Source organism: Kogia breviceps, chromosome 10 (assembly GCF_026419965.1).
Source record: "Kogia breviceps isolate mKogBre1 chromosome 10, mKogBre1 haplotype 1, whole genome shotgun sequence".
NCBI classification, from domain to species: Eukaryota; Metazoa; Chordata; class Mammalia; order Artiodactyla; family Physeteridae; genus Kogia; species Kogia breviceps.
This window is the reverse complement of record NC_081319.1, coordinates 29965399-29990347: the sequence shown is the minus strand read 5'-3', so window position 1 is coordinate 29990347 and position 24949 is coordinate 29965399. Positions and strand designations below refer to the sequence as shown.

Here is a 24949-nt window from a genome sequence, read left to right as displayed (position 1 = left end):
ACTTGTGTAGTGGCCATGCCTCCCCCACTAGAACGTCAGCAGGAAATCTGACTGTCTTGCTCTCTGCTGTAACTCAAGCCCAGTGCCTGGCACAATGTAAGGCTATTTGCTGAATGAATAGATTTCTGAAGAATGAATGGATGGATATGTAAATGGTTATGTAAATGGATACATAAACTAAGAGAAAAAAGACATCATCTGGAAGGAAATATGTGTGAACTGTCACTTGCAAAAGAGCTTCCTAGCATTTCCAAACTAAACCCCAAATCTCATCCTTTGTTTAACTGAGAGCAATCCAACGTAAGACTGATCATCAAAATAATAAAGAAAAGTGGTTCATCAATCACCAAATATAACTCAGAAATACAATTAACAATTGTTAGTGTAAATTTCTCTCAGTCTCTTCATGAGCACTAAATTAAAGTTCATCTTACATTTTTAAATCTCTTACAAGCAAAGAGAATGAAATAATGAAAGTACAATGAAATAAGTTTAATAATGCTCAGTACATAACCACAGCGATGACTTTATAAGTTTCCAAATATGATTCAGCAATGAGCAACAGCATAGAATGAAAAAAATTTAAGTCTGTTTTCCTTTTTTAAAATTTTTGTTACTATGAAAAAAATCATTAAAATATTTAATATTCATAGGCAGTATCTGGGGCAAGAATGAGAGTGTGTCACCCCTTGCAGAAACCTGGAGCGTATACAAGTATGATGTTGCTTTATTAGGACCATGTGATATATTTGAATGCGTATCAGCTATAAGAAAAAAAGCCACCACTATGTTGGCAATGGTTGGGAGGGTGGGTAGATGGTGGCATACTGAATGAAGCAGAGTCAAGGTTGAAAAGAACAATGCTGAATTTCCACACACACACATCCTCTCACTCTGCCTCCTGTCCACCTTTCCAACTCTAGTTATTATCATTCCATCTATACCCCAAAACTTGCAGTGTTCTGAGCATGTTAGTGTCTTGGGGTAACTGCATCTTTACTGACACCATAATTCAGTAAACAGAATTTTCTGCACTGTCTTATGTGGTAGCCCCTAGTCATATGTGTCCACGGATCACCTGATACGTGGCTTATGCTTATGCAACACAGGAACTGAATGGTTCATTTTATTTAATTTTACTTAATTTAAATCTAAATAGCCACTGTGTTGCACAATACAGGCCTACATGGCTTCCTTTTCTCCCTCCTTTATTGGTCCAGCAAACTCCTACTCATCCTTCAAGACTCAACTCAAATGCCCCTTCCTCCAGAATGCCCTTCCTGTTCTCCCTGTGGCAGGTGCACAGACTTTGAGAATATCCATGTATCACACTCTATTACAATTATTTTATGACATGTTGATTCTCCCACTAGATGAGAATCTCTTGAGGGCAGACAATCTGTCTGGCTCATCTCTAAATCCTTCGTTGAGTGCTTGGCACGTGAGAATTATTTGACAAATATTTGCTGGATGTTCAAGTGAGATAGTGAAACCATCTTCAGATGTAAACAAATATAAGCAGAGCTTCCCAGGAAGGATCTTCCCAGGGAAGGTTTTACTGCCTTCATACAAGAAGTTGCAAACCAGATATGACCTTCAGATTTGGTAGGATTTTGTCATGTGTATTTTTTTTTTTTAATGGAAACTGTTTTTCAATGTTAAAAACTAAGATTTCCAGCATTTCCAGGAACAGTTATTAGATCTGGCAGTTTTAGTCCCACATTCCTGTTTGGCAACAATGAAACAGAATGGAACATGCAGCTGCATCTTTTAGATAATAAATACAATCTACAGATTCTGTTTTCTTACTCCTAGCCAACTTTAATCACTAATGGTCTCTGTCTTTCTTCTGTTGGCATTTGACTTTTTGACTCCAGACACTGAATGAAGAGCCACAAAGATCAAGTTCAGACACTGACCTCTCAGTTACAAAAATAAAATAATACTACTCATAAGAGCAACAACAATAATGGTTGCTAACATTTGTGAAGCATCACAAGCCAGGTATTCTACCTGACAATGAATAAGCATTGCCTGATGGAATCTTCCAAACCACCCAGGACCTAGAAAATATTCTTAGCCTCACTTTATGAATGAGGAAACCAAGATTCCAAGGGGTGACACTGGGAATCAGCAGAAAGTTCCGTCCCCAGGTCTGACTATCACCAGAATCCTTGCTGCCATTTCTCCATGATAAAGCCTCAACCATCCACGTTTTTCCTGACCTGGATTTAGACCCTGGCCGGGATTCAAAGCAGGAGCTTGGGCAAGTGACATAACGCTTCTGTGTTTTGCTCCTCCACTAGCCATGAACTTTAGAAATGAGAGCTGACATTTCCTCCAGGGACACGTGCCGGCACATGATATGACGTAGGTAAAATGGTAAACTTCAGACATTTTTGCAACTGGAAAATGATCTCATCCGAGTAGGTGGATAATGGCTGGTAGAAGGCTGACAGCCCTGGAGTAGGGAAGCAGGAGAGATTTTAACCATTTAAAGAAAACAAAGACTTTGTGGCTTCTGCTGGCACCCAGCCTTGAGCAACAGGAGCCCTCACTAGGGAGAGAATGTCTCAGTGGAACTGACAACAATGTGACTCCCCAAAGGGTGCTTGTAGCTTTGAGTCAATTAACTGAAAGGATGCAAATCAATGGAGGGTTTAAGAATCAGTTGTTGTGGGCCCAGCACTCTGCCAGGCCAGGGAACAGCAAGCTTTTTCTGTAAAGATCCAGAAAGTAAATAACTAAGGTTTTGCAGGCCATTTGTAAACAAATGAGCATGGCGGTGTTCCAATAAAACTTTATCTTCAAAGCCAGGCCAAGGGCCCACCTGCCATTGTTTGCCAACCCATGAGTTAGGCAACAGGAAGGCAGAGCAGAGGCTCAGCCGGAGACGTTGCACCTGCTCTTCATCATCATCGAGCACCGTAACAGGGACAATACGAGATGGCGCCTATTGGATTCATCTCTCTGTGTAGCCCTAACCCTCTGAGGTAGACACCTGGACAGCGACAGTGACTTAAGCTACAGGCCCTCCGTGGCTCCAGTCCCAGACTAGCCCCAGATTGCTGAGGACAGTGAGTCTCTGCCTTTCTCCCAGTAAATGGTTCCTCCCAGCAACTATGCAGGCTGGAGAGCAGAACAGGTGAGGTGACATGGTCTTTGAACCACATGATATATGAGTAGTACCCTGGAAGTTGCCACACAAGGATGCTTAGACTTATACACTTAGACAAAACTGAATGACTTTCCTCTCCTTGAGTCAAAGAAGTTGACTCCTTCCAGGTGCCACCCTGGCACCCCCTCGCACTAAGCCACCCTCCTGTGCTTGAACTGCCCATTCTTTATGTACCAGGCAAACACAAAGATGAGGGGTGGCTTCTGCCTTAAGCCAAATTGTTTGGAGCCCGTGCAATCCTTCCTTGATATGATAATCTTGAGGCCAGCTGTTTTTCTTCCCACTCTGTGACCAACATCATCCAAAGAAGCAAAAATTTACTTCCTGTTTTGTCTGCTAACCTAATCCCTCACTGTCCTTATGCTTTTGGTTTTGTTCTCATTTAACCCTGTTTTCCTTTATAGTATTAAGTCTGCTCATTTCTACACTATCTTTTGGATTTTACTATACTAACATATGTTTTATTGTCATTGTAATTCTTCATTGTTTTACTTTTCAAGGGAAATGGTGAAGAATATAAGAGTGGGTACACTATTAGGAAATGGCCTTAGCCCAGAGTCAAAAAGCCAGAGCTTCAGTCCTACTCCGCTCTTGCGTTCTATGGAACCCTGGGCCAATAAGTGAACATCTTCAGTTGCTTTACCTACAAAATAAAGTATGCCAATCCCAGAGAGACTTTTCAAGGGTTAAATGAGCTAAATATGAAGATTCTTCTTACAACTCAATAATAAAAAGACATATAACCTGATTTTAAAAATGGGCACTTGATCTGAATAGACATTTCACCAAAGAAGTTATACAAATGGCCAATAAGCATGTGCAAAGATAATCAACATCATCAGCCATCCAGGATGGCTAATCCAATCAAACCACAATGAGATACTGCTTCACACCACTAAGATGACTATAATCAAAAAATTAGAAATAACAAGTGCTGATGAAGATGCCGAGAAATTAGAACCTTCATACACTACTGGTAAGAACATAAAATGGTATAGATGCTTTGGAAAATAGTCTGACAGTACTTTGAAAACATAGAATTACCATATGACCCAGCAATTCCACTCCTAGGTATATACCCAAGAGGAATTAAAACATATGTCCACACAAACACTTGTATATGAATAGTAGTATTTACAGCAGCATTATTCATACGAAGTATTTACAAACAATGTTATTCATAAAGAAGTAAAAACAATACAAGTGGCCACCAACCGATGAATGTATAAACAAAAGGTGGTGCAGTCATACAACAGTATATTACTTGACAATAAAAAGAAATGAAGTACTGATTCGTGCTACATGATATATGAACCTTGAAAATGTGTGATTTGGAGTTGCAGCAACATCTCCCACCCCAATCTTCACAAAGAGATTAGGGAAGAAAAATGCAAGGTGAGATTTCTCTCTAATTTCACCCAATATCAAGAGAGAAGTAGCCTGAAAACATGATTTGGGAGACTTGGGAAAGCCCCAGAAAAACCCTGGAGAGTAGAATCCCAGGACTTGTGCCGAGCCAAGAGTAGGAAGCACTATGAGAGGTGCTTGGCAGGAAAGATTGATAGAACTTGGTGAACAACAAGGTCTATCAATTCAAGGATGAAATTCAAGAATGAGCTAGAGATGCATCACGTTTTCTGACCTGGATTGTTCAGAACGGGGGTGCCAAGAGTAAGGATGGGCAGAAGAGGGGCCATTTTATGGAAAAGGGGGATGCATTCTATTTTCAGATGCTTGAAGTTTGAGCAACTTACCCCTTGAATTTAAATGTCTGAATTAAACTAACCCAGAACCTCCCAAGTAGTAAGCCTTTTAGCAGTGAGGTGACTGTATATAAAATGTTAATTGAATATGAAAAACTGATGGCACCTATAAATTCAGATTTTTTTTAAAGTCACTTTTCCCCCCCAATCACTCTGAAATCAACCAGCTCCATAACTCTTTAAAATTTTCAAATTTCAAAATTACATATTGTAAAGCCACAGTCTGAGTCATCTTGCACTTAAAAAATAACCATGACAAGTATATCAGAGAATTAAAAAAACTGAATGCGTAACTTCACCGATAGAATGGGCAAAAATCCAATTCTTACAACTTATTTAAAGACTATTTGACTCTTCAAGAAGATTTATGATAGGTAAGTTTCAAGACAATTGTTTTCTATATCTAGATGATATTATATAATCCTCAGACATCAGAAATCAAGTCAATTCACAGCTAAACTTAAAAGTGCAAATACCAATGCTTTGTGGAACTGTATGATCCGTTTTCTGGAAGCTACTGTGTGACTCTGGAACTGAACTTTTAATTAAAGGGAAGGTGGGAGATTCAACCATCAGATGGGTTCTACTATGGGCTCCCCAATGAAACTCACTGCCCCAAGAGTAGGGAATATTTCCTTTTCAAAAGACTCCATTCTCTTTTTGCATATTCTGACACTTGCTCTAAGAGAGAATAACTAAACAGTCGAATGCTCTCAGATGGAGAGAAGTGGGTCTTGAGTGGACACAGTGAGCCTCAAGGATGTGAACACAATCCCGTGACTGTGTCTCTCTGTGTGTGTATATATATATACATGTGTGTATATGTGTGTGTGTACACAACTTGCACAAAATTGGTTTTACTAATTTCCTAGACTTTGAGAACATTCTTCTCTCTACCTCAAGTTGGGTATTATTAACCTGGGACTTAAAAAAAATCTCAATAATCCCAATATTAAATCCAAATCTTTAAGGTATCTATGTAAATATTTTAAATATTTTCTTAGCTAAGAACCTCCCAGTCTTCAACAGCATTCTCAAAGGGGTCTCTTACCCAACTGGATCAAGAACCGCAGCATGTGGGACCCCTAAAAATTAAAGACATTGAAAGTGTATTTAGTGAATCTGCATTGGATGAAGAGCAAGATTCACACTGCCTTTTCGGATTGGTTCCTGGAAGTCCCAGTCACTCAGTGGTGGGGTCACAGCTATGTCTCCATTGCCTGCATGCTTTCCCCTCCCTATTATTCTCATATCCAACTGATCATTCTCCTATTATTTCCAACCATAAAATAAAATTCCAAGAGTTTTAGAATCAGACTTAGTCTCTCTTCCTTTTAAAAAAGACTATTGTTGTCACTTTGAAAACTGTAAATAGCATTCAAGATGACATTCATTTTAAGTTTGTGCCAACATTTAGTGGAAATGTCTAAGTTTTGAAATAGTAGGGAGCTCACATTCCATCTGGTGTGTTTTCATTTCATCTCCCCTTCTCAGTGAACTTTAAAAGTCAACTGCAGTATCAATATCCTTTCTGCTATGCTTATGTGGCCTCCACGTAGAAATCAAAGGGAAGGAGTCCTCAGGGCAAGTGGTTCTTTCTCAATTGAACTAGTTAGTGTCATGGAATCACAAAGTTATCAGAGCTGAAAGTATGCTTAGAGATGACCTAGATGAGATAAATGCCTCTCAGTTTGAAGATAGGGAAACTGAGCCCCAGACAAAGGGAGCTGACCAGGGTCTCATTAGCCATGGAGCCAGGACATGAGCCTCTACAGGAGGGAAGGAAGGTGGTCATTTCCTTCCCTGAACTTGGCTGGCTCTCTATCGCAGCACACTGCCCGGGGTACTTAGGGGTTCCTACTCTCTCCATAGTTACTGTTGCTCATTTCTTATCCATATGAGGCAAGTTAATATTTCAAAGTGGTCACTGATGTGTCTTTTCCCTCTTGACCCTCTCCTGGATGAGTGGAAGTGTCTCTAATGGGTAGCAGGAGTCTCCTGCCTTCACCAACTTGGCTTCTAAGTGCTGAAGGCACTGCCCGAGTGTGAGAGGGAAATAATTCAGGCAGGAATAAGGAGGCAGAATAGCTCTACCTGCCCATCCCCAGACTTGAAAAAAAGAGTTTCAGACTGGAGAAGGAACAGAGTTAAGAGAGATAAAGCCAGAAAGACAGAGAGCGAGCACACTAGGGCAATGCAATCCAACCCTTTTTCTTCTCCCAAAGCCCAGGCTGAATCCTGAGGTTTGCTGATACGTTAGTTTTATATTTGCTGCTGTAACAAATTTCCACAAACTTGGTGGCTTAAAACAACACACCTTTATTATCTAATAGTTCTGGAGGCCAGAAGTCTGAAATGAGTCTCAACCATCTAAAATTAAGGTGTCAGCAGGTCTGTGTTCCTTTCTGGAGACTCCAGGGGAAAATCTGTTTTCTTGCCTTTTTCAGCTTCTAGAGGCTGCCTGCATTCCTTGGTTCACGGCCCACTTCTATCTTCAAGGCCAACAATAACCAGTAGATTCTTTCTAATGCTGTATCACTCTTGACACCAACTTTTTTCCTTCCCGCTTCCACATGTAAGCACCCTGTGATTATACTAGGTCCACTGGATAATCTGGGAAGATCTTCCTGTCTTCAAGTCAGCTGATGAGGGCCTATTTTTAAGGTATCCTTTCCCCTGCTTCTCAGAGCAGGAAGTCAGGGAAAATGATATCCTGAAGAATATTTTTTCCTAAGAAGTCAGAGAGTCGAAGCCCCAAAAAGGCCATTTCTCTGGGTATTTCAAATTAACTGGTAGGTCAAACGTGACTATCTCCCACAAGGTCCTTTCCAAAACTAAAGTCAATTTCTTTCTGTTCACCACTGGTCTCTGCCAATGAGTAAAAAGGAACATAGAACATCTGCTTTTAAAAAAATGACTCCAAGTTTTCTTTACATTACAGAATTATTGTCCATTCATTATATAAAGTTTGGGAAATGCCAGAGAGTATGAAAACAGATACATGAGTGATCTATGATTCCATTATCCACCCACAATCCCTTTTAATTACTAGGTACATATGCTTCCATCCTGTTCTTGGTTTATATGCCACTCTTTTCCTCAATATTACATTCCAATCTTTTATGCCATTAAAAATATTTAAAAACACTCATTCATATATATGCATATATACCATTAAAATATACTCTTCTATTATTTGGCATATAAATTATTTCCCAGGTAATGACTTTTCAAAATTAAATAGATAAGTTACTCAAGTTTTATAGGTCCATGCTCTAAGATAATACAGACAACAACTACGATACAGACAACAACATTTTGAGCCCAGAAGGGGAGAAAATAGAAATAGTTATTAGTCTCTTGGTAGGGTGTTGACACATTTCCAAAATATGAAGGTGCATGTGTACTATTCCATCTTGGATTGGTCTATCTTAGAGAGCTGACGGGGCCCTCACGGGACATTTAGAAAACTAATTTCAAGTAGACTCCAGAGATGGGTACAAGGTCTAGAGCCAGCCTTTGTGATTTGATTCTAGAGTTACCAGCAAAGTCTCACTATACCTCTAGACTAAGGCCTGATACTTCAGCTTTAAAATCCCACTCTTGGGCTTCCCTGGTGGCGCAGTGGTTGAGAGTCTGCCTGCCGATGCAGGGGATGCGGGTTCGTGCCCCGGGCCGGGAGGATCCCACGTGCCGCGGAGCGGCTAGGCCCGTGAGCCATGGCTCCTGAGCCTATGCTTCTGGAGCCTGTGCTCCGCAACGGGAGAGGCCACAACAGTGAGAGGCCCGCGTACTGCCAAAAATAAAATAAAATTTAAAATCCCACTCTTTTCCCATCAGGCTTTGCTAGTTTGAAAAATACTTTGTCATCTCAGGAAAGGTAACAATGTGAACCACTGTTCTTAGAATGAAGGTACAGGCTCTTCTTATGCTTTGTTTTTCCTCAGTTCTAGTGAGCAATGATTGACATACATTATTGTAGAGAGGAGGTGTTTAGACAGGAAGGAAGGTAGGGCTCAAAAAAAGGAGGGGGTGTGCAACTGATAAAGGAAAGCCATGGAACTGAAGAATGGGAAAGCGGGGCTCTGAATTCAGGGGGCTGAGGCTTCAGCAGAACAAATATCTCTTGAGAACCCACTCCATTAGACAGTGGGATTTATCGGGTGTGAGGAGGTAGGGAGGACAAAGGTAAACACCTCTGGGAGTTCACAGAGGCAGCAGAGTGAAAGAGAACTCAGACTCTGGAAACAGAAAGCCTGAATTTGAATCCCAGGTCTGTTTCTTACTCCTTCCGTGACCTCAGAAAAGCTACTAGGTCTTCATGCACCTCAGTTTTCTTATTATCTGTTGGAGGTAAACATAACTCCCTGCTCCCTCTTGTATTTCACTGGATGCATTAATTCACCGGCATGTCATGTCATAATCACACCACATTCTTCCCCTCCACTGGATGGTATGACCAACTGATGACATCTAACCTCTTTTACAAAGTACCAAGAGATGGAACCCCTTCAAGCGCCCCATGCTCTTGATTTTGAGATGAGTTCTGAAAGAAGAAACTGTTCTAGCGCCCCAAGGAAGGAAGGTAAATGGCAGACACACCATGTGGATGGAAAATGGTTTAAGAAGACAAGTCAGATTGCTTATTTCATGTCATATCAGGTTGCTGAAAAATATTCAGCCTCCGTTCGTTTTCACATCAACTTGTTAGGGAACTGTGGACCGAAACTACCCACCTTGGCCACGCCCACTTGCCCGAGTTGTCTCAAAACAGGAGGTCCCGATAAGGAACATGGTGCTGCCTCCGAAAAGGAGAATGCGGGAGGGGCCGAAAGAGGGAGGAGATGACCAATCTCCTGGAGTCTTTCGCATTGGAATCCATCTTGGCTGAGAGAGGCGTGCGCCACCAGGAAGGACCCTGAGTCAGACTATGGTCCAAGCAAGATGACTGGCCAGACACACCCGGAAACTAACCCCGTTACCATACAACCTGAGACTGTGAGCCGTGTAGCAGAGCAGTTCTCCTGGGTTCCCTTAACCTGCTGCTCTCCATCCGGGCACCCCTTACCAATAAAGTCCCTTGCTTTGTCGGCACATGTGTCTCCTCCGACAATTCATTTCCGAATGTTAGAGAAGAGCCTACTCTCGGGCCCTAGAAGGGGTCCCCCTTCCGGCAACAAACTGACATGGCCAAGATTATCGGAGAGGCCAGCTGGAAGCTCATACATGAATTTGACCCAAATGTTCAAATTCCTCTTCAATAACTGAAGAGTTTTCTAAGAACCAAAATTCTTTCAAAGGAAAAAGAAGATGGTGGAACAAGGCTTCACTGCAGGGCAAAGGTAATATTCTATGAGTTCCTTAGTTACTGCTAATGTAAGAAGGATTTCCAACAGGTTCTTGTGCAGCTGGCCTAGAAGATATTTATGGTCCATTGAGAGTTGTAAGCAAGGACTGTTTCTTTTTGAGGGGGAGCGGGGGGAAAGGCAGCAATTTCCTTTTCAATATTTCAGTGTGCTATCATGACAAGAATACACTACAAGGCATGCAAAAGTATTTACACTGTTCCAGTGCACAAAACCAGCTCAGAAAGGATGAGCTTGGGAGTCGTAGAAGCTTGGCTAGAGTGTGTTGATGACTTCCTTGTATTAAAAAACAAACAAACAAACAAAAAACCCCACAAAACTATAAAAAGGAGTTATAACAAAGTACCCAGCTGGGGGCTGAGGGGTTAGATCCTAAAAGCAGAGAAAACATCTAACTCTGGAAGATGCCAATTTCCTACATTTTAAGTCTTACATACTTGATTAGCAGTCATGTGTCCAGGGTTAGTGGAAATCTAGGACATGAGGGGTGTGTGTGTGTGTGTGTGTGTGTGTGTGTGTGTGTGTGTGTAGTGTGTGTGTAAATGTCTCTAAGGTTGAACAGAGCTCTGGAAACTGTTCAAAGTTTAGCACTGGAAGGCAGAGTCTCTAAGAAAATGACTTATCTCATTATCCTTGAGTTTTCCATAAAAGAGAAGATAATATTTTCCTCAGACCATAGGCTTTGTAGTCAAACAGACTTTAGTATAAACAACTTTGCCACAAGCTGCTTAAAAGGATAGGCAAACACTTACCCTCTGTGAGGTTTAGCTTAAAGATAATGGTCTTAATGATTTTTATCCATTAAGGTTTATGAAGAATAAAGTAATGTATGCATAGCACCCAGCACAGAGTCCAGCCCATTGTGGACTCTCATGAAATAACAGTAATGAGTTTATTCTAGTTTTCATTAGTCCTCTCCCTAGGAACAAAGATTAAGAACTAGAATTGTTTATTATTGTTAATCTATTGTCTGTTACTGTTAGCCTAATGCTATTAGATTTTTTTCCTCCCCATTTAAATATGGAAAACATAAAAGACATTGAGATTTCAATAGCAAATTCAACATTAAAGAAGTTGTAATAAATTACTGTATTGACCCAATGCGTAGAATTTAGAGCTATACAGGTATAGGAGCCTTTTTTAGATTTCTTTTTTATTAGAAAGAAAATCAGGCATCTCTCAACTTGCTCCTCTAAATCAGGAGGTCATAAAAATCTCTAACATGAACTGCTTGCCATGAAGTTAAAGCAATTTGAAAGACTTAGAATAAGATCCTAAGTCAGAATTTCTTCTTCCTGGAAGAGATTTCCTCATTGTGTCTGAATGTCTGGATAGTGTGGGTTGCATACTTGAGGCAGCTTAAAAGTTTAATGTGCTCACAAATTATTGAGCTGCTATGTCTTTGAAGGCTTCTCACTCACAGGCATGCATGATAACAGTCACAAGCGAGGTCACTGAACCTGTATGATCTCCTCTTAATGTGTTCTTTGGATTTGGAAAATCTCCTGAGTCTCCAGAGAAGATGGTCTCTGGCCAGCCAGACTCCTCACCCACTCCCACCAACTCCTTAGAATGCTTCTGACACCCCTCAGGATGACGATGATGATAACATTAATAATTACACAAATTAGAAAAGCCAGTATTTACTGAGCATTAACTGTCCACCAGGAATTGTTTCAGGGCTTTACATGGAATAACACTTAATTATCACAGCGGCCCCATCACAATCTCCATCATACAGATGAGGGAATTGAGATACAGAAAAAGTTCGGCACCTTGTACAAAAACACAGAGCTGAGAACAAACACCAAGTCTGGAGTCAGAGTCCCAAACTCAACCCCTAGACGATACTGAGTCAAAAGGACATTTAATGTGTTTCTTTTCAAAAGTGGAACAAGAAAGTTCAGCCACCTGAGTAATGCATGATTGGGCCACCCATAGAAAAGTTATAATCTTCAGAAACAGTGATTAACATGGTGGCTTATCTGTCCTCCAAAATTCATGGATTATTTTAGGAGCATCCCTGGTGAAATTAGTAGCAAAAAGATTAAAAAAAAAAAAAAAAAAAAAAAAAAAAAGGTAGGGCTTCCCTGGTGGCGCAGTGGTTGAGAGTCCGCCTGCCGATGCAGGGGACACAGGTTCGTGCCCCGGTCCAGGAAGATCCCACATGCTGCCGAGCGGCTGGGCCCGTGAGCCATGGCTGCTGAGCCTGCGCGTCCAGAGCCTGTGCTCCGCAAAGGCCACAATAGTGAGAGGCCCGCGTACCGCAAAAAAAAAAAAAAAAAAAAAAAAAAAAGTAAACTCTGGGTAGAGGGATCTATCTGGTCATCTTTGAGGTCATTTCATCTTTAAAACTTCAACAGGGCTTCCCTGGTGGCGCAGTGGTTGGGAGTCCGCCTGCCGATGCAGGGAACACGGGTTCGTGCCCCAGTCCGGGAGGATCCCACGTGCCGCAGAGCGGCTGGGCCCGTGAGCCATGGCCGCTGAGCCTGCGCGTCCGGAGCCTGCGCTCCGCAATGGGAGAGGCCACAGCAGTGAGAGGCCCGCGTACCACAAAACAAACAAACAAACAAAAACAACTTCAACAAAGTCTTGATCAGGGATGACGGAACCTAACCTAATTGTTTCATGACATAATTCCTATGTTATGATTTTCAGGACCAGGAAAAATAAATTATTGTCCTTTGGATGGGGAGGGCCAGTGTGAAGAAATTGAGAGGTTTTACATCAAATTACACTTTATGAAAACTAATGAAGCTAATTGGATTGAATAAATTCTGGAACCGCACCACCCAATTTGGTAGACACTAATCACATGTAGCTAGTCTGAGTTGAGATTTGCTGGAAAAGTAAAATACACATTGGATTTCAAGAACCTATACAAAAAGAGGATATAAATATCTCACTAATAATGGCTTATATTAGTTACGTGTTGAAATGATAATATTTGGGTTATACTAGGTTAAAAATGATATCATTAAAGTTAATTTCATCTATTTCTTTTCACTCATTTTAATGTGGCTACTAAAACGTTTTTAATTACGTATGTAACTCACATTCTGTTTCTATTGGGCAGTGCTGCTTTAGAACACAACGTGCAAAGTATGGACTGGGGACACTGATCATAGATAGATGTAACGTGATGGTGACAAAAGAACACCCACATTGTGGGCACCCAAGCTGGGACTCCAAACGCCAGGCTCTGTTTCCAGGGCTCTATGTACGTTCTCTGAAGCAGGCAACTCAGAGGCCTATTGTTCATCTCTGCTGGAATATGACACATGATAGTTTCAAAGAATGAGCCCTGCTCCAAGCTAAGGGGTAACAGGATTTATTTATAAAGGTTATTTGAAATAAGTTTATCCTTCTTTGTCTAACAAATGACAGATGATAATTGAAAAGCAAAAGCATTTTCAAATGCTTTGGGGCTTTAAAATTGTATTAATTTTTATCTTCACTTCCCCCCTAATTCTTGCTTATTTTGCTTTTCTTCTTTAAGAGAGAGATCAAGTCAAATGTTTGGGGGCTTTTCTCTTTGAGGCTATTATAATTTATTGGCATAAATGTGTCAATGCTTAATCCATACCTTTTTTATTCTTGCTGTATTTATCCATTTCTGCTCATAACATATTCCTCCCGCAACTTTTTTTTCTATCCCTATTCCCCACATTCTCAATTCTCTAAGTAAAATTGATTTGGAAACATTTGTTATACAAAATCTTGATAGTTTGCTTTAGTGGGTCATAGGCTAAACAGTTATTAAAACGTTTTGGACTCTCTTCTTAAGTGACTCTTCATTGATAGCTATGCCAAGAACCCTGATTATAAACCTAACCAAGACTTTAAAAAATACACAAATGGCACAGTCTTCAAGTCTTGATATTAACTGAAGTTTGACACAATTAATAGTGTCTGAGAACAGAATTGTGAGAAACAGGCAGAAAGACAGAAAGATACCCCAGCAACAAGGATTTCTTGAAGCAGGTATTGTCCACCTTAACTAGCAAGCATCTTATAGATTTCTGCTGGAATATGTCTGTTTGGTGAGACAATTCACTGATGAGGGCACACAACAATGCCTATTTAGAAAATAATGAGGGAGGACCACATAGAACAGTTTGATGGAGTGGTTTTACTTGGTACCATGGATAGTCTGATATGTAGTTAATTTTTTCTTGCTTATTTCCCACTAATATGTAGTTGAGCATATTCAGATGAGAGAGAAGAGCAGCTGTGGGAAAACACCCAGGAGTCAGACAATGTTTATAATTACCTCACCCAGGGTGTCAGTTCTCTGGAAGCTGACTCCAGGAAAAACCAGAGGTGGCATCCTTTGCCTTGAGGCCCATTCTGTAGATACCTGTCCTCTCATCATCAGCTACTCTTCTGCCTTCTTTCATTCTTTATTTCCTCTTAAGTGTCCACTGACTTCATGATATTCTCTGGAGGCTCCCAGCCCACCATCACCACCATAATAGCTTTCCATGCTCCTCGACATTCCACATGTGTAGATTCCATCAAATATGACTAATCTGAATTACATCCTCCCTGAATTCTTATCTCTACGAGGAAAAATGGGTGGGAAAATCTTTTAACCAGATAAGTGCTACTCTGCTAATTTTATGTTTCCCTTTTCCGCAGGACATAGAGATTTAACTGAGTAATAATCTGACTTAAGTAAGGGTAAATCAGGTGTCTACTGAGTTCTTTTATCATTAAAGTAGGTATCAAAAGAGCACTCGGAGATCCACTCAGAGAGAATCTGAGGTCACAGATCATTAAATTATCACACTATATATTTATTTGTTGCTTATATCACAGCCAGCTTCTTTGAATTAAAAGTTCTCATGAGTTGAAGAAGAACCAAAGGCGTCTTTGACTTAATTCTTAACAAGAGGTAACAAAGTTTACAATCCGAAATTCTCAAACACTGTAAAACTCATCCCTCAGTATGAGGCCATTACTGAACCCAGAGGAACAAAAGCTAATTAACTGTCTCAGTGAAACATTCCTTCCCTTTTGGAGAGTCAGCTGGGGACCCATGGACTTTGAGCCCATTGTCAAATGGTGTGTGAAAGAGATCCAAATTCAACAATAAATATTATCAGCAATATAATCGTTTTCTCCAGCCCTCAGGGCCAAATGACCTGCATTTTAGCGAATTGGTTTTGTTCATGCATTGTATTTAGCCAAGCAATTGTTTCCCATGATATGCCTGAACCCACAGTTGCTCTGTCTAGGAAATTCATGGTTGAGTTTTTCCAATTGCTGATTGCTAGTCCCACTGGCCTTAATAATAGTCACTTCCTTCGCCCATAATGGGTTTTATATACAGTGCACAGTCACAACCATTCAATGTCACCCATAAACATTTAATGAATTGTCCAATACAGTTATGAGAGTTTCTTATTTGGGACACAGCTAGGGTAAGCCTTACTGAGTTAATGAGACATGAGGCAAGGGGTGTTTCCATCCCCCCGCATTAGCTGTATCTGCTCTCTTATCTAAGGACCCATTTATGTTATTATCATAACCTTCATCAACTTGTCAAGATAATGAAGGGTCCATTGAGTTCAGACAAGGCCTCATGTAATTCATGGAAATTTAAATAACATAGATATAGGAAGGGTTTAGGAGCACCATATAAACAAGATCTGCATGGAGAACCGTAAAGAAAGGGCTTTACACGAGATTCTGCCTTGGAAAGGATGGCGTTTGAACTCGGTTTTGAGGGAGAGAAGAGAGACTAACCCTCTGAAGTGAGGAAGATAAATTATCCAACAAAATGCATAAAGACACATTCAGGCCAGAGAGCTGGAGGAAGAGCAGATGAAGATGTACTCAGAAGTGATAATCAAAGTTAGAAAGAAAGGAAGGGAAACTCTTGTGCCTGTTTTCAGCAAATCCCACATCCGTATTTGTTACAGACATGCAAGTTTGGGTTTCAGGGGAGGCAAGTTTCTTATCAGCTTTGACATATGCCTACCAGACTTGCTTAGCAGTCAGACAATGTTTATAATTACTTCACCAAGCCCTTCTGATGTGCCACAATTTGCAGCCATCTGTACACTGATTTCTGACCAACAGACTTCATTTCATCAATGCTCCATTAAATTAACCTCAGATGGCTGATATCACCATGTCAGAATCTCACCCAGTGTAGCTTTGAGTTAATAAACTGACCTTCTGAAAAGCAAGATGTTCTCTCCTTTTAAATTATGTAAGGACTAGTAGGGAATTTCAAGTTCCTGTATTTCAACACGCTGTTCTTTCAGGTATTCATTCACTTAACAACTATTTATTTACCTGTTCTATACCAGATTAGGTCCCTGTTCTCGTGGCTTTACAGTGTAGTTGGGGGTGCAGGCACTGAATAATACACTAAGAAGGTATTTCAAGTGTGGTAAATGTTATGAAGGAAATAAACATGGAAATACAATAGCCTTATCCTGGAGGGCATAGGGGATTAGCTGTCTTAGATGAGGTGGGGGGCATCAGTAAAAAGGACTCTTTGAGGAGGTAATGTTTGGCCTGAGATTTGGAAGAAGATAAGAAGCCACATGAAGGGGAAGAGAAGATGGAAGAAGTTACAGTCAAAGGAAACAACATGTGCAAAGTCCCTGAGGTGGGAACGAGAATTTGACAAAAGCAAGTGGTGAGAAAGAATGAGGCTGAGAGGAGCTGGGGAGGTGGGCAGACCCACTACTGACGTGAAAGAACTCACCCAGGACCACAGCATTGTAAATGAGGAAGCAAGGAGGCGAAATGGATGTTACAGATGAGTGGCATACACACTGGACGGAGGATACTGGGGACTAGTAATATCTGAGTCGTAGAGAGAAGAGGAGTAACCCATGAAATAGGCAAGGATCTCAAACTCAAACGCCTTCAAAGGCCAGGATGGTATCAAAAACAAGTGAGGCAAGCTGGGTAAGAGACAGGGAGTGGTAGTGACCTGGAGAATGAGTGACATGCCTAATAGCATCCAGCCTCATTAAAAAAATATGTTGCAGGCAAAATAAAGCATTAAAAAATGCTTCACAAGCAAACTAAAACACATATGAGGAGACAAGCAAAGCCCATGGAACATCAATAGGCAATGCCGAGCTGGAGGAAAAGCAGGAATAAGGCTGGGAATGAGAAAACTCATTAGAGTGATCTCATATAAGTCAAGGAAGAGTTATATCTTACATTTCCATGAACTGAACAAGAAAGAATATATTTTATTAGGCAGTCACCCGAATGCTGTAACACTAATAACAACAACAGAAGCCCTGCACTATTTGTTATAGAACTTTCGTAACCTAAAAATGGAGGTAACCATCAAATGGTCAGATATGTAAAGACAGGAATCACAGAGCCACGTGGCCCATCCAAGAACTGGATGGAGAAGTCCTCCTGAAGAATCACGGTCATTCATTCTGTGCTTGCATGGGTCCAGGGATGGGAAGCCCCCTCCCTCACGAGGCACTCCAAGTATTCAGAAGTTTCTATCAATTTGACCTGTTGTTACGTGGAACCGATACCCGACTCCTTGATGCCTAACAGTTTCAGATCTGCTCTCTGGAGCCACACAGAACAGCTTTGATACCTTTTCTACCTGCCAGCCCTTCAGATACTTAGAAAGAGTGACCCTGTCACAGCCTTTCCCTCTACAAGCCTTCCCTTCTCCAGACAACACATCTTCATCTTCAACGACTCCCCAAGGTAACTGTTTCCAGGCTCTGTCATCCTAATCACCTGTCTGTGAAGCTTCTCTGATTTGTCACCATCCCTCTTAAAACAGTGCCCAGGGAGAATACAACACTCCTAGCCAAGTGATAATCTAGAGCTTCTCCAGGCATCATCTTCTATTTCTGCAGCAGTAGGAATACGATTATGTTTTACGGAGCTCAGTCTCCCGCCGTCCCTACCCCTACTTCTCACCCTCCCAGGCAGTGTGTTCGTGGTATTTCATGGAGGGATGCATAATCCGGGCTGAGTACTCCCATCAGGATAAAGAATGCCACCCCTCATCACTCCATCGTTTCTGATTAAGGTCACTCAGTCTAATGTCCATTACATCTTGTACCAATAATGCCCGTGCCATGCCTCATGTTTCTCGTGCTGCTTTCTAGGCATTCTCTTATTATGCGCTCACACTGGAGACGTATTTTTGCACAAAGAGTAAGAAGAATCTCAGAGTGAGCAGTTTAAGACAGAGGGAAAATTGGAAATCTGACCCTTGAAAAGAGCGCTGGATGGGAGCATCCAATGACCTGGCTTCCAATCCAGGTTTTCCATTTACTCACTGTTGCTGGTTTTTTAAAAACCAGATGAATAATGGTAATAAGAACAGAAACAGTTAATTATTAATCAATGCTTAGTATGGACCAATCTCTGTAATAAGCTTTTCATGTACAGTATGTCATATATTACATGCAACCGCCTTTTGAAGTATATGTATTATATGTTACCTACATTTTAAAGGAAAGGGGATTACAACACAGGGTTTAAGTGACTTGTCCAACATCACACAATCCAAGTACGTGGCACTGGGATTTGAACCTAATTCTGCCTGTCTCCGAAGTTCAACATCTTCAAGTCTCATACCACAATCTCCCTTAGTGGGTACTTACGACGTAGCAGTTAATGGGGAAAAAGAAAACTCTTTTAGCAAGTACCTCTCCTGAGAAGCTTCTCCTAATGGGTAGGAGAGGGGGACATGTGTTGCTTCACCTGTGAGGCTGGAGACACTGGGAGAGTGTACACGAGAGCGCACAAGAGTGTGGAGGGGAGAAAGGCCACACACCAACCTCAGCCTTGGACATCATGTCTCAAACTGGGCTGAAATGTAGCCCTCCAGCTTCTGTCACAAGCATATTTGGAATATAAACAAGATTTCAAGGGGACAGTTCAGCCTAAGAAAACAGTGTTTTCACCTTTCCAACCAAGCACTCCAGAGCCCCACTGCCATCAGACCAGCTCTTACACGTGGGGAACATAGGTGCCCTCTCCTTGCTGAAAGAAATATTTAAACTGAAATTATCTTCTGACATTTTACACCAGCATATCCATTATAGGGGCTACGCTCCACATAGCACAGACAGACATCTGAAGGTTCTCATGTAGATGAGGTCCTAGGAGCAGATCACCTGGCTCTTACTGCTCATCTTTATAGTGATTTCACACTTATATCTTTGAATGGAAGTAATAAGTTAACCGCTAAATGCTTAGGACACAAGGGTTACACTCATCATTCAAACCAACCTAGTTTCTGCTGACCATAATTCAAAGTTCCACTCTGAATAAATGCTATTAGGAGAGACAAGCTGAGTTCCAAAGTGGTTTTAAAATTAAATGTAGTATTCAACTAAAAAAAGAAGAAATCAAAGATCAATCTGCTTGATTTCCATTGGTGGCACTCTAGATTATCTCCTACGGAACCTCTGGGCTACACCTCCATGAAAATGTTCAGTGCCCTGGTAAATGACAGGACAGAAATCACAAAGACACTTGGTTTCTGCCAGATTACATTTGAAAAAGAAAATCATTATAATTCATTTGTCTTCAGTTTCTGCAACGGCCATTCGTAGCTCCTTGGCCTCTACTGCCACTTCCCAAGTCTTATTGGGTAGAATTCCATTTAAGACCATATATCCAGGGTTCCTGCTTCATTAGGTCGATTTCATCACACTTCCAGCCCCGATGATCAAACAATAAGATCAGAGAGAGCAGACCTACCTCATCATAGATGCTGTCATTCCTGCGAAAGTCTCCAGCCTTCCTTGGGAGAACGTGGATGTGAACGTGCTGAAAAAGTACAAAGAAGAAACAATAAAATGTGATTATCTCCCCATATATTTCTAGACTTGATAGTGATGCTCCCATGAAGTCCAATTCCTCCACAATGGCTCCTGCTAGATTATTTTTCAGAGGAAGACGATGATCACCTTTAGTAACTATATCTGAAATCTGCAGAGAATAGAGGCTCAAAACAAGAGAGGACAATGTGGTGGCATATATGAGAGCAGTGAGTGAAATGCCAGTGTTTTAGGGGCTCTGTGGAATTATTCATAGTTGTCAGTCTTGGTTGTATTTAGCTAGTGCTTTGAAATGACAGCATGTCTTAAAAGGTGACCATAGGGACTCTGAAACTGACAAGAAATAAGAATTGGCTAACAGAGAACTGCATAAGTAAAGAGCAGAGGAGCGAAAGTAGAAAGGCGTATGGAGCAAGTTACAGAAGCGGGGCTTCAAATAATAATCATATAATAGTAACATCAATAGTTCTCACTTATTAAGTGTTGAGTTACTATGGTAAGAAAGCTTTTATCTCATTTAATGATCTGAATAATCCCCTGAGGCAAGTTCTACTAGATCTCCATTTTACAGATGAGGAAATCTATGCTCAGAGAGGTCAAAGCCCCAGAGGAAGTGGTAGAGTCAGCACAGGAAGCCAGTCCATCTGGTTCTTAGCACCACATTCTTTGTCAGCACATAACACTGATTTTGTGAAGTTAATCTTTTAAACAGTCCATTTCTCTAGTCTACTAAAGCACCCAGGTAATATACATAGCAATGCTATTATGCAGAGATCATGAGTCAAGGCACACAGCATATCTAATTCAATATCCTTCAAGGCTAAACTGCCATTTAAAAGTTTTATTTCCAAAGAGCCTCTATTGTACCTCAGCCGAAGTTAAACCTCACTCCTGCCCTTGAGCTATGTTCGAAAACCAGGGGGAGGAAAGTGAAAAGGAAAAGCCTAAAGGTGGACAGGCAGACAAGGAATCAAACCTAGCCTCCGATCACACCCACCCCTTCTTGATTACAGTGATCAGGCTCCAAGCCTCCAAGCCTCCAAAGGGCCTCTGGAGAATGTGAGATTAAGTGTCCCTGTGGCTTTGCTGCATGAGGAGGGGAAAATGATATGCTATTAAAGCAGAGGCAGGGAACAAGGCGGTCCAAGGTGAATAAAGCAGAGAGGAGCTTCACATCAGCCCCTGAGCACATGGTCCCCAAAGAGTGACATGTTTTTCCCAGAATACTCTCCAGTTAATGATGAAGCCAGTCATGGATTCCTCAGCAACTGGGACGAGTGCATGCCTAAGTCACAAAGACTATGTGAGCAGCGGGAGACAGGGAGAAAAAGCAAACAGGGAAAAATACATCACAAACTACCCATGGAAACAAACTCTTAGAAGGAAGCAGTGCGGGAGAAAGCCAGGCTGAAAGTGATCGATGCACATGGGCTAGTTGACTTAATAGCAAGACGGCAAAACTGCCACAGTACATGGAAATAGCCCACTCTTAAAAGAAGGCGTACTCAATCTTTACTTCCCAAACCTGCAGCTACCCTTTCCCCCTCTTTCTTCCCTCTTTTCCTCCTTTTCTCCTTCTTTCTTCCCTTCCTCCCTCCTCCTTTCCTTCCTTTCTTCCTTATATCTATCCATCCATCCATCCATCTATCCATCCATCCATCCACCCACCCCCCCACCATCTCCCTTGGACCTTTCAATAATCAGGTATTCCAGACCAGTGTCCTGCAGCCAAACTGCCTAATGCAAACCCTGGACCTACCACTTACTAGCTCTTTGGTCTTGCCTCATAAGGCCTATATCTCAGTATCCTCATCTATAAGGGGGGCTGCACCCGTTTCGATCTCACAGAGTTGTTAAGAGGATCAAATCTGCTAACCATGTCCCTAGCATGCTGCTTAGCACATACTTAATACTTAATACCTACAACTGCAGCAGTATTACTCTTACTTTTTATTTATGTTTATTTATTTATTTTTTAATCAGCAGATAGAGATCACATTTAGGGGTTGGTTCCCACACCAGCAGGGAAGATACTTAAGAAGCTCCTTGAATGGGACATGGTTAAAGTTACTCTGTTGCTAAAGCTTATTTCTGTTGCTTTGACTACTGGTTCTCAAATCTGAGCATGCACCCGGGGCCTGGTGAAACACAGATTGCCAGGCCCCTAGAATTTACATTTCTTACAAACTCCCAGTGATATCAATGTTGCTGGTCCAGGGCCATACTTAGACAGCCACAACCACGGTTCACAGGATCCATCTGGTTCCTGACCTCCTCTCCTGAAAATGTGCTAATGTAAGCACCAAGGTCACTCACTGTTTGGCCTGCCCTGTTGCATTATGGGAGACCTATTACTGAATGCTTCCTCGACTTCCCGCTCTCTGGTCACCCTCTGTGCCTTGTCCTTATGAATATGTCTGTTCTTGTCCACTAATGACATACAGGTGGCTGTGAACTTACATTAGGGAAACCTCCCGGGTCCAGGCCCATCCCACACCTCTTTTTCTCTACCTTGCTCTCCTGGCTTAGTGTTCAGGGCTATTTCTATAGGCTCTGTTACCATCCAGTCCTGGAATTGCCACCCTTGATCACTGGTAACCACTTTAAATTCACTGTGACACTGATGACAGTAAACAACTCACTGTATAGATGATTTTCCCCAAGGGCATAGCTCTCAACACAGCCTGATAGCTTGACTTAAATTCTTAAGTGACAGACTGATCACAAGATCCTGACAAACCACTAAACTTCTCAGAAAAGGGAAATCACCATAAAGCCTGCCCCAATCCTCGCTGTTGTGAAAGAATACCATTGCCATGGCCTTCCAATAGAATGGCATCCTGATAAAATCCCCGTGAACAGCACATACGGAGATAGTTCGACATAATTCGTTCTTCATGTTGAACTTCGGTGATCACAATTGACTTTGTTAAGTGCTAACAAAACCTCTGATTAAATTTTACAGTATAGCTGCTTGAGTGGGAAGAGTATTTTTTAAAATCCATGATGCACTGCACACCAAAAAAGTTTTCATGGTCAACTAAAATTCCACAATGCTCACTAGCACATGTGTCAGAGAAGACCCACTCAAAAGACACATGGTTAAGTTTGTTTAAACAGCAATCCAGAAACTTATTTAATTATGGAGATCTCCACTCTTTATTCATATAACATCTGTTGACATGTTTCTAACATTTATCATTATTCATGCAAAAATATTTCGAACCAAGTTCTAGTCTGGAAACCAGGGATGCGGTAATGAACAAGACCAAGTCCCTGCCTCCATAGAGCTACAATGCAAAGGGTGATACAGAAAATAAGCAAGAAAAGAAATATACAACTTAGTTTCAGGTGGATATAAGTGTCCTGCAAAAAAAACTGAGTGGGCAGAGCTAAAAATTCAGAACTGGGACACTTCAGCATTTGCATTTGGGGGAGAGAAAAAGCAGGATTCAGATTAAGGATACAGCAAAGAAGGAGGCGAATCAAGAGAGGGTAAGTTCTCAGACTGATGGAAGAAGTAATTTCAAGGAGTGTATCATCAACAGACAGCACTGTTGAAAGCTGGAGTTGGTTTCCATGAAACTGGGAGAATAAAACATAACTAAAGAGCACGTGACAAGATGCTCAACATCATCAATCATTAGTAAAATGAAAATAAAGACCACACTGAGATGTCACTTAGCAGTCAATAGAATGGCAATATTAAAAAAAGAAAATAACAAGTGTGGATGAGAATGTGGAGAATTAGAGCATTCACAGGCTGTTGGTGAAAATGTAAAATGATGCCACTGTTTTGGAAAATAGTTCGGCACTTCCTCAAAAAGTTAAACATAGAGTTACCATATGATTCAGGATTCTACTCCCAAGTACGTGCCCAAAAGATCTGAAAACAGGTCCACACAAAAACTTGTATATGAATATTTATAGCAGTATTATACATAATAGCCAACCAGGGAAAACAACCCATATGCCCATCAAGTAGTGAATGTATAAACAAAATGTGGTATAGCCAGACAGTGGAATATGATTTGGCCATAAAAAGGAGTGAAGTACTGCTAAGTGAAAGAATTATGCTAAGTGAGTTATGCTAAGTGAAAGAAGCCAGACACAAGTCCAGATATATCATTCTGTTTATATGAAATGCCCAGTATAGGCAAATTCATAGAGACAGAAAGTAAATTAGCAGTTGCCAGGGGGAATGGGGAAGTGACTGCTAATGGACATGACGTTTCTTTTGGGGATGATGAATTTATTCTAAAATTAGATAGTCACGATGGTTGTACAACTTTGTGAATATACTAGAAAAACATGGAACTGTATACTTTAAAGAGAGTGAATTTTATGGTATGTGAATTATATTTCCATAAAACTGATATTTAAAAAAAAATGAAGTGGATTTTTTTTTTTTCTGAAGAGGATTTAAGAGAGAGTAGAAGGTGAAGAAAAGGAGATAAATAAGCACAGATAACTTTTCCAAGGAAAAGGAGTTTCACAAAGAAATCCATGGCAGTAGTTGCAGAGGAGGGAGAAAATCACTTGTGAGGAAATACGGGTTTAAGTTTCCTGAGTCTACTAGTTTCTATAATTATTGTTATTATCCTTAGTAGTAGTAATTGTTGTTAATATTTAATGAAAGATCACTACATATCAGTCCCTGAGTTGATTTACATCATTATTTCAATTAACCCTTACAGTGCTGCCTAGAGGTTGTTAATAAATGCATCGCCATTTCCAAGAGACAAAATAGACCAAAGAGGTTAAACAACGTGGCCAAGCTCCTGAAGGCAGTGACCAGGAGGTGAAATCTGAACCCGAGTCTGCCTTCAGACACTGGAG

General features: G+C 41.1%; 1 protein-coding gene across 17 annotated transcripts in view; it reads right to left on the bottom strand.

Moving 5' to 3' along the window:
- The window catches only part of FHIT (fragile histidine triad diadenosine triphosphatase), a 1470752-nt gene that overhangs the window by 155018 nt on the left and 1290785 nt on the right, over positions 1–24949 (bottom strand). For 16 of the 17 annotated variants that reach the window (XM_067043100.1, XM_067043103.1, XM_059078075.2 and 13 more), the window contains one exon: positions 20031–20099. The exons of the other annotated variant lie outside the window; for it this stretch is intronic. In XM_067043100.1, coding sequence (XP_066899201.1) covers positions 20031–20099 — 69 coding nt within the window. The remainder of the gene's footprint in view (positions 1–20030; positions 20100–24949) is intronic. 17 annotated transcript variants of the gene reach the window in all.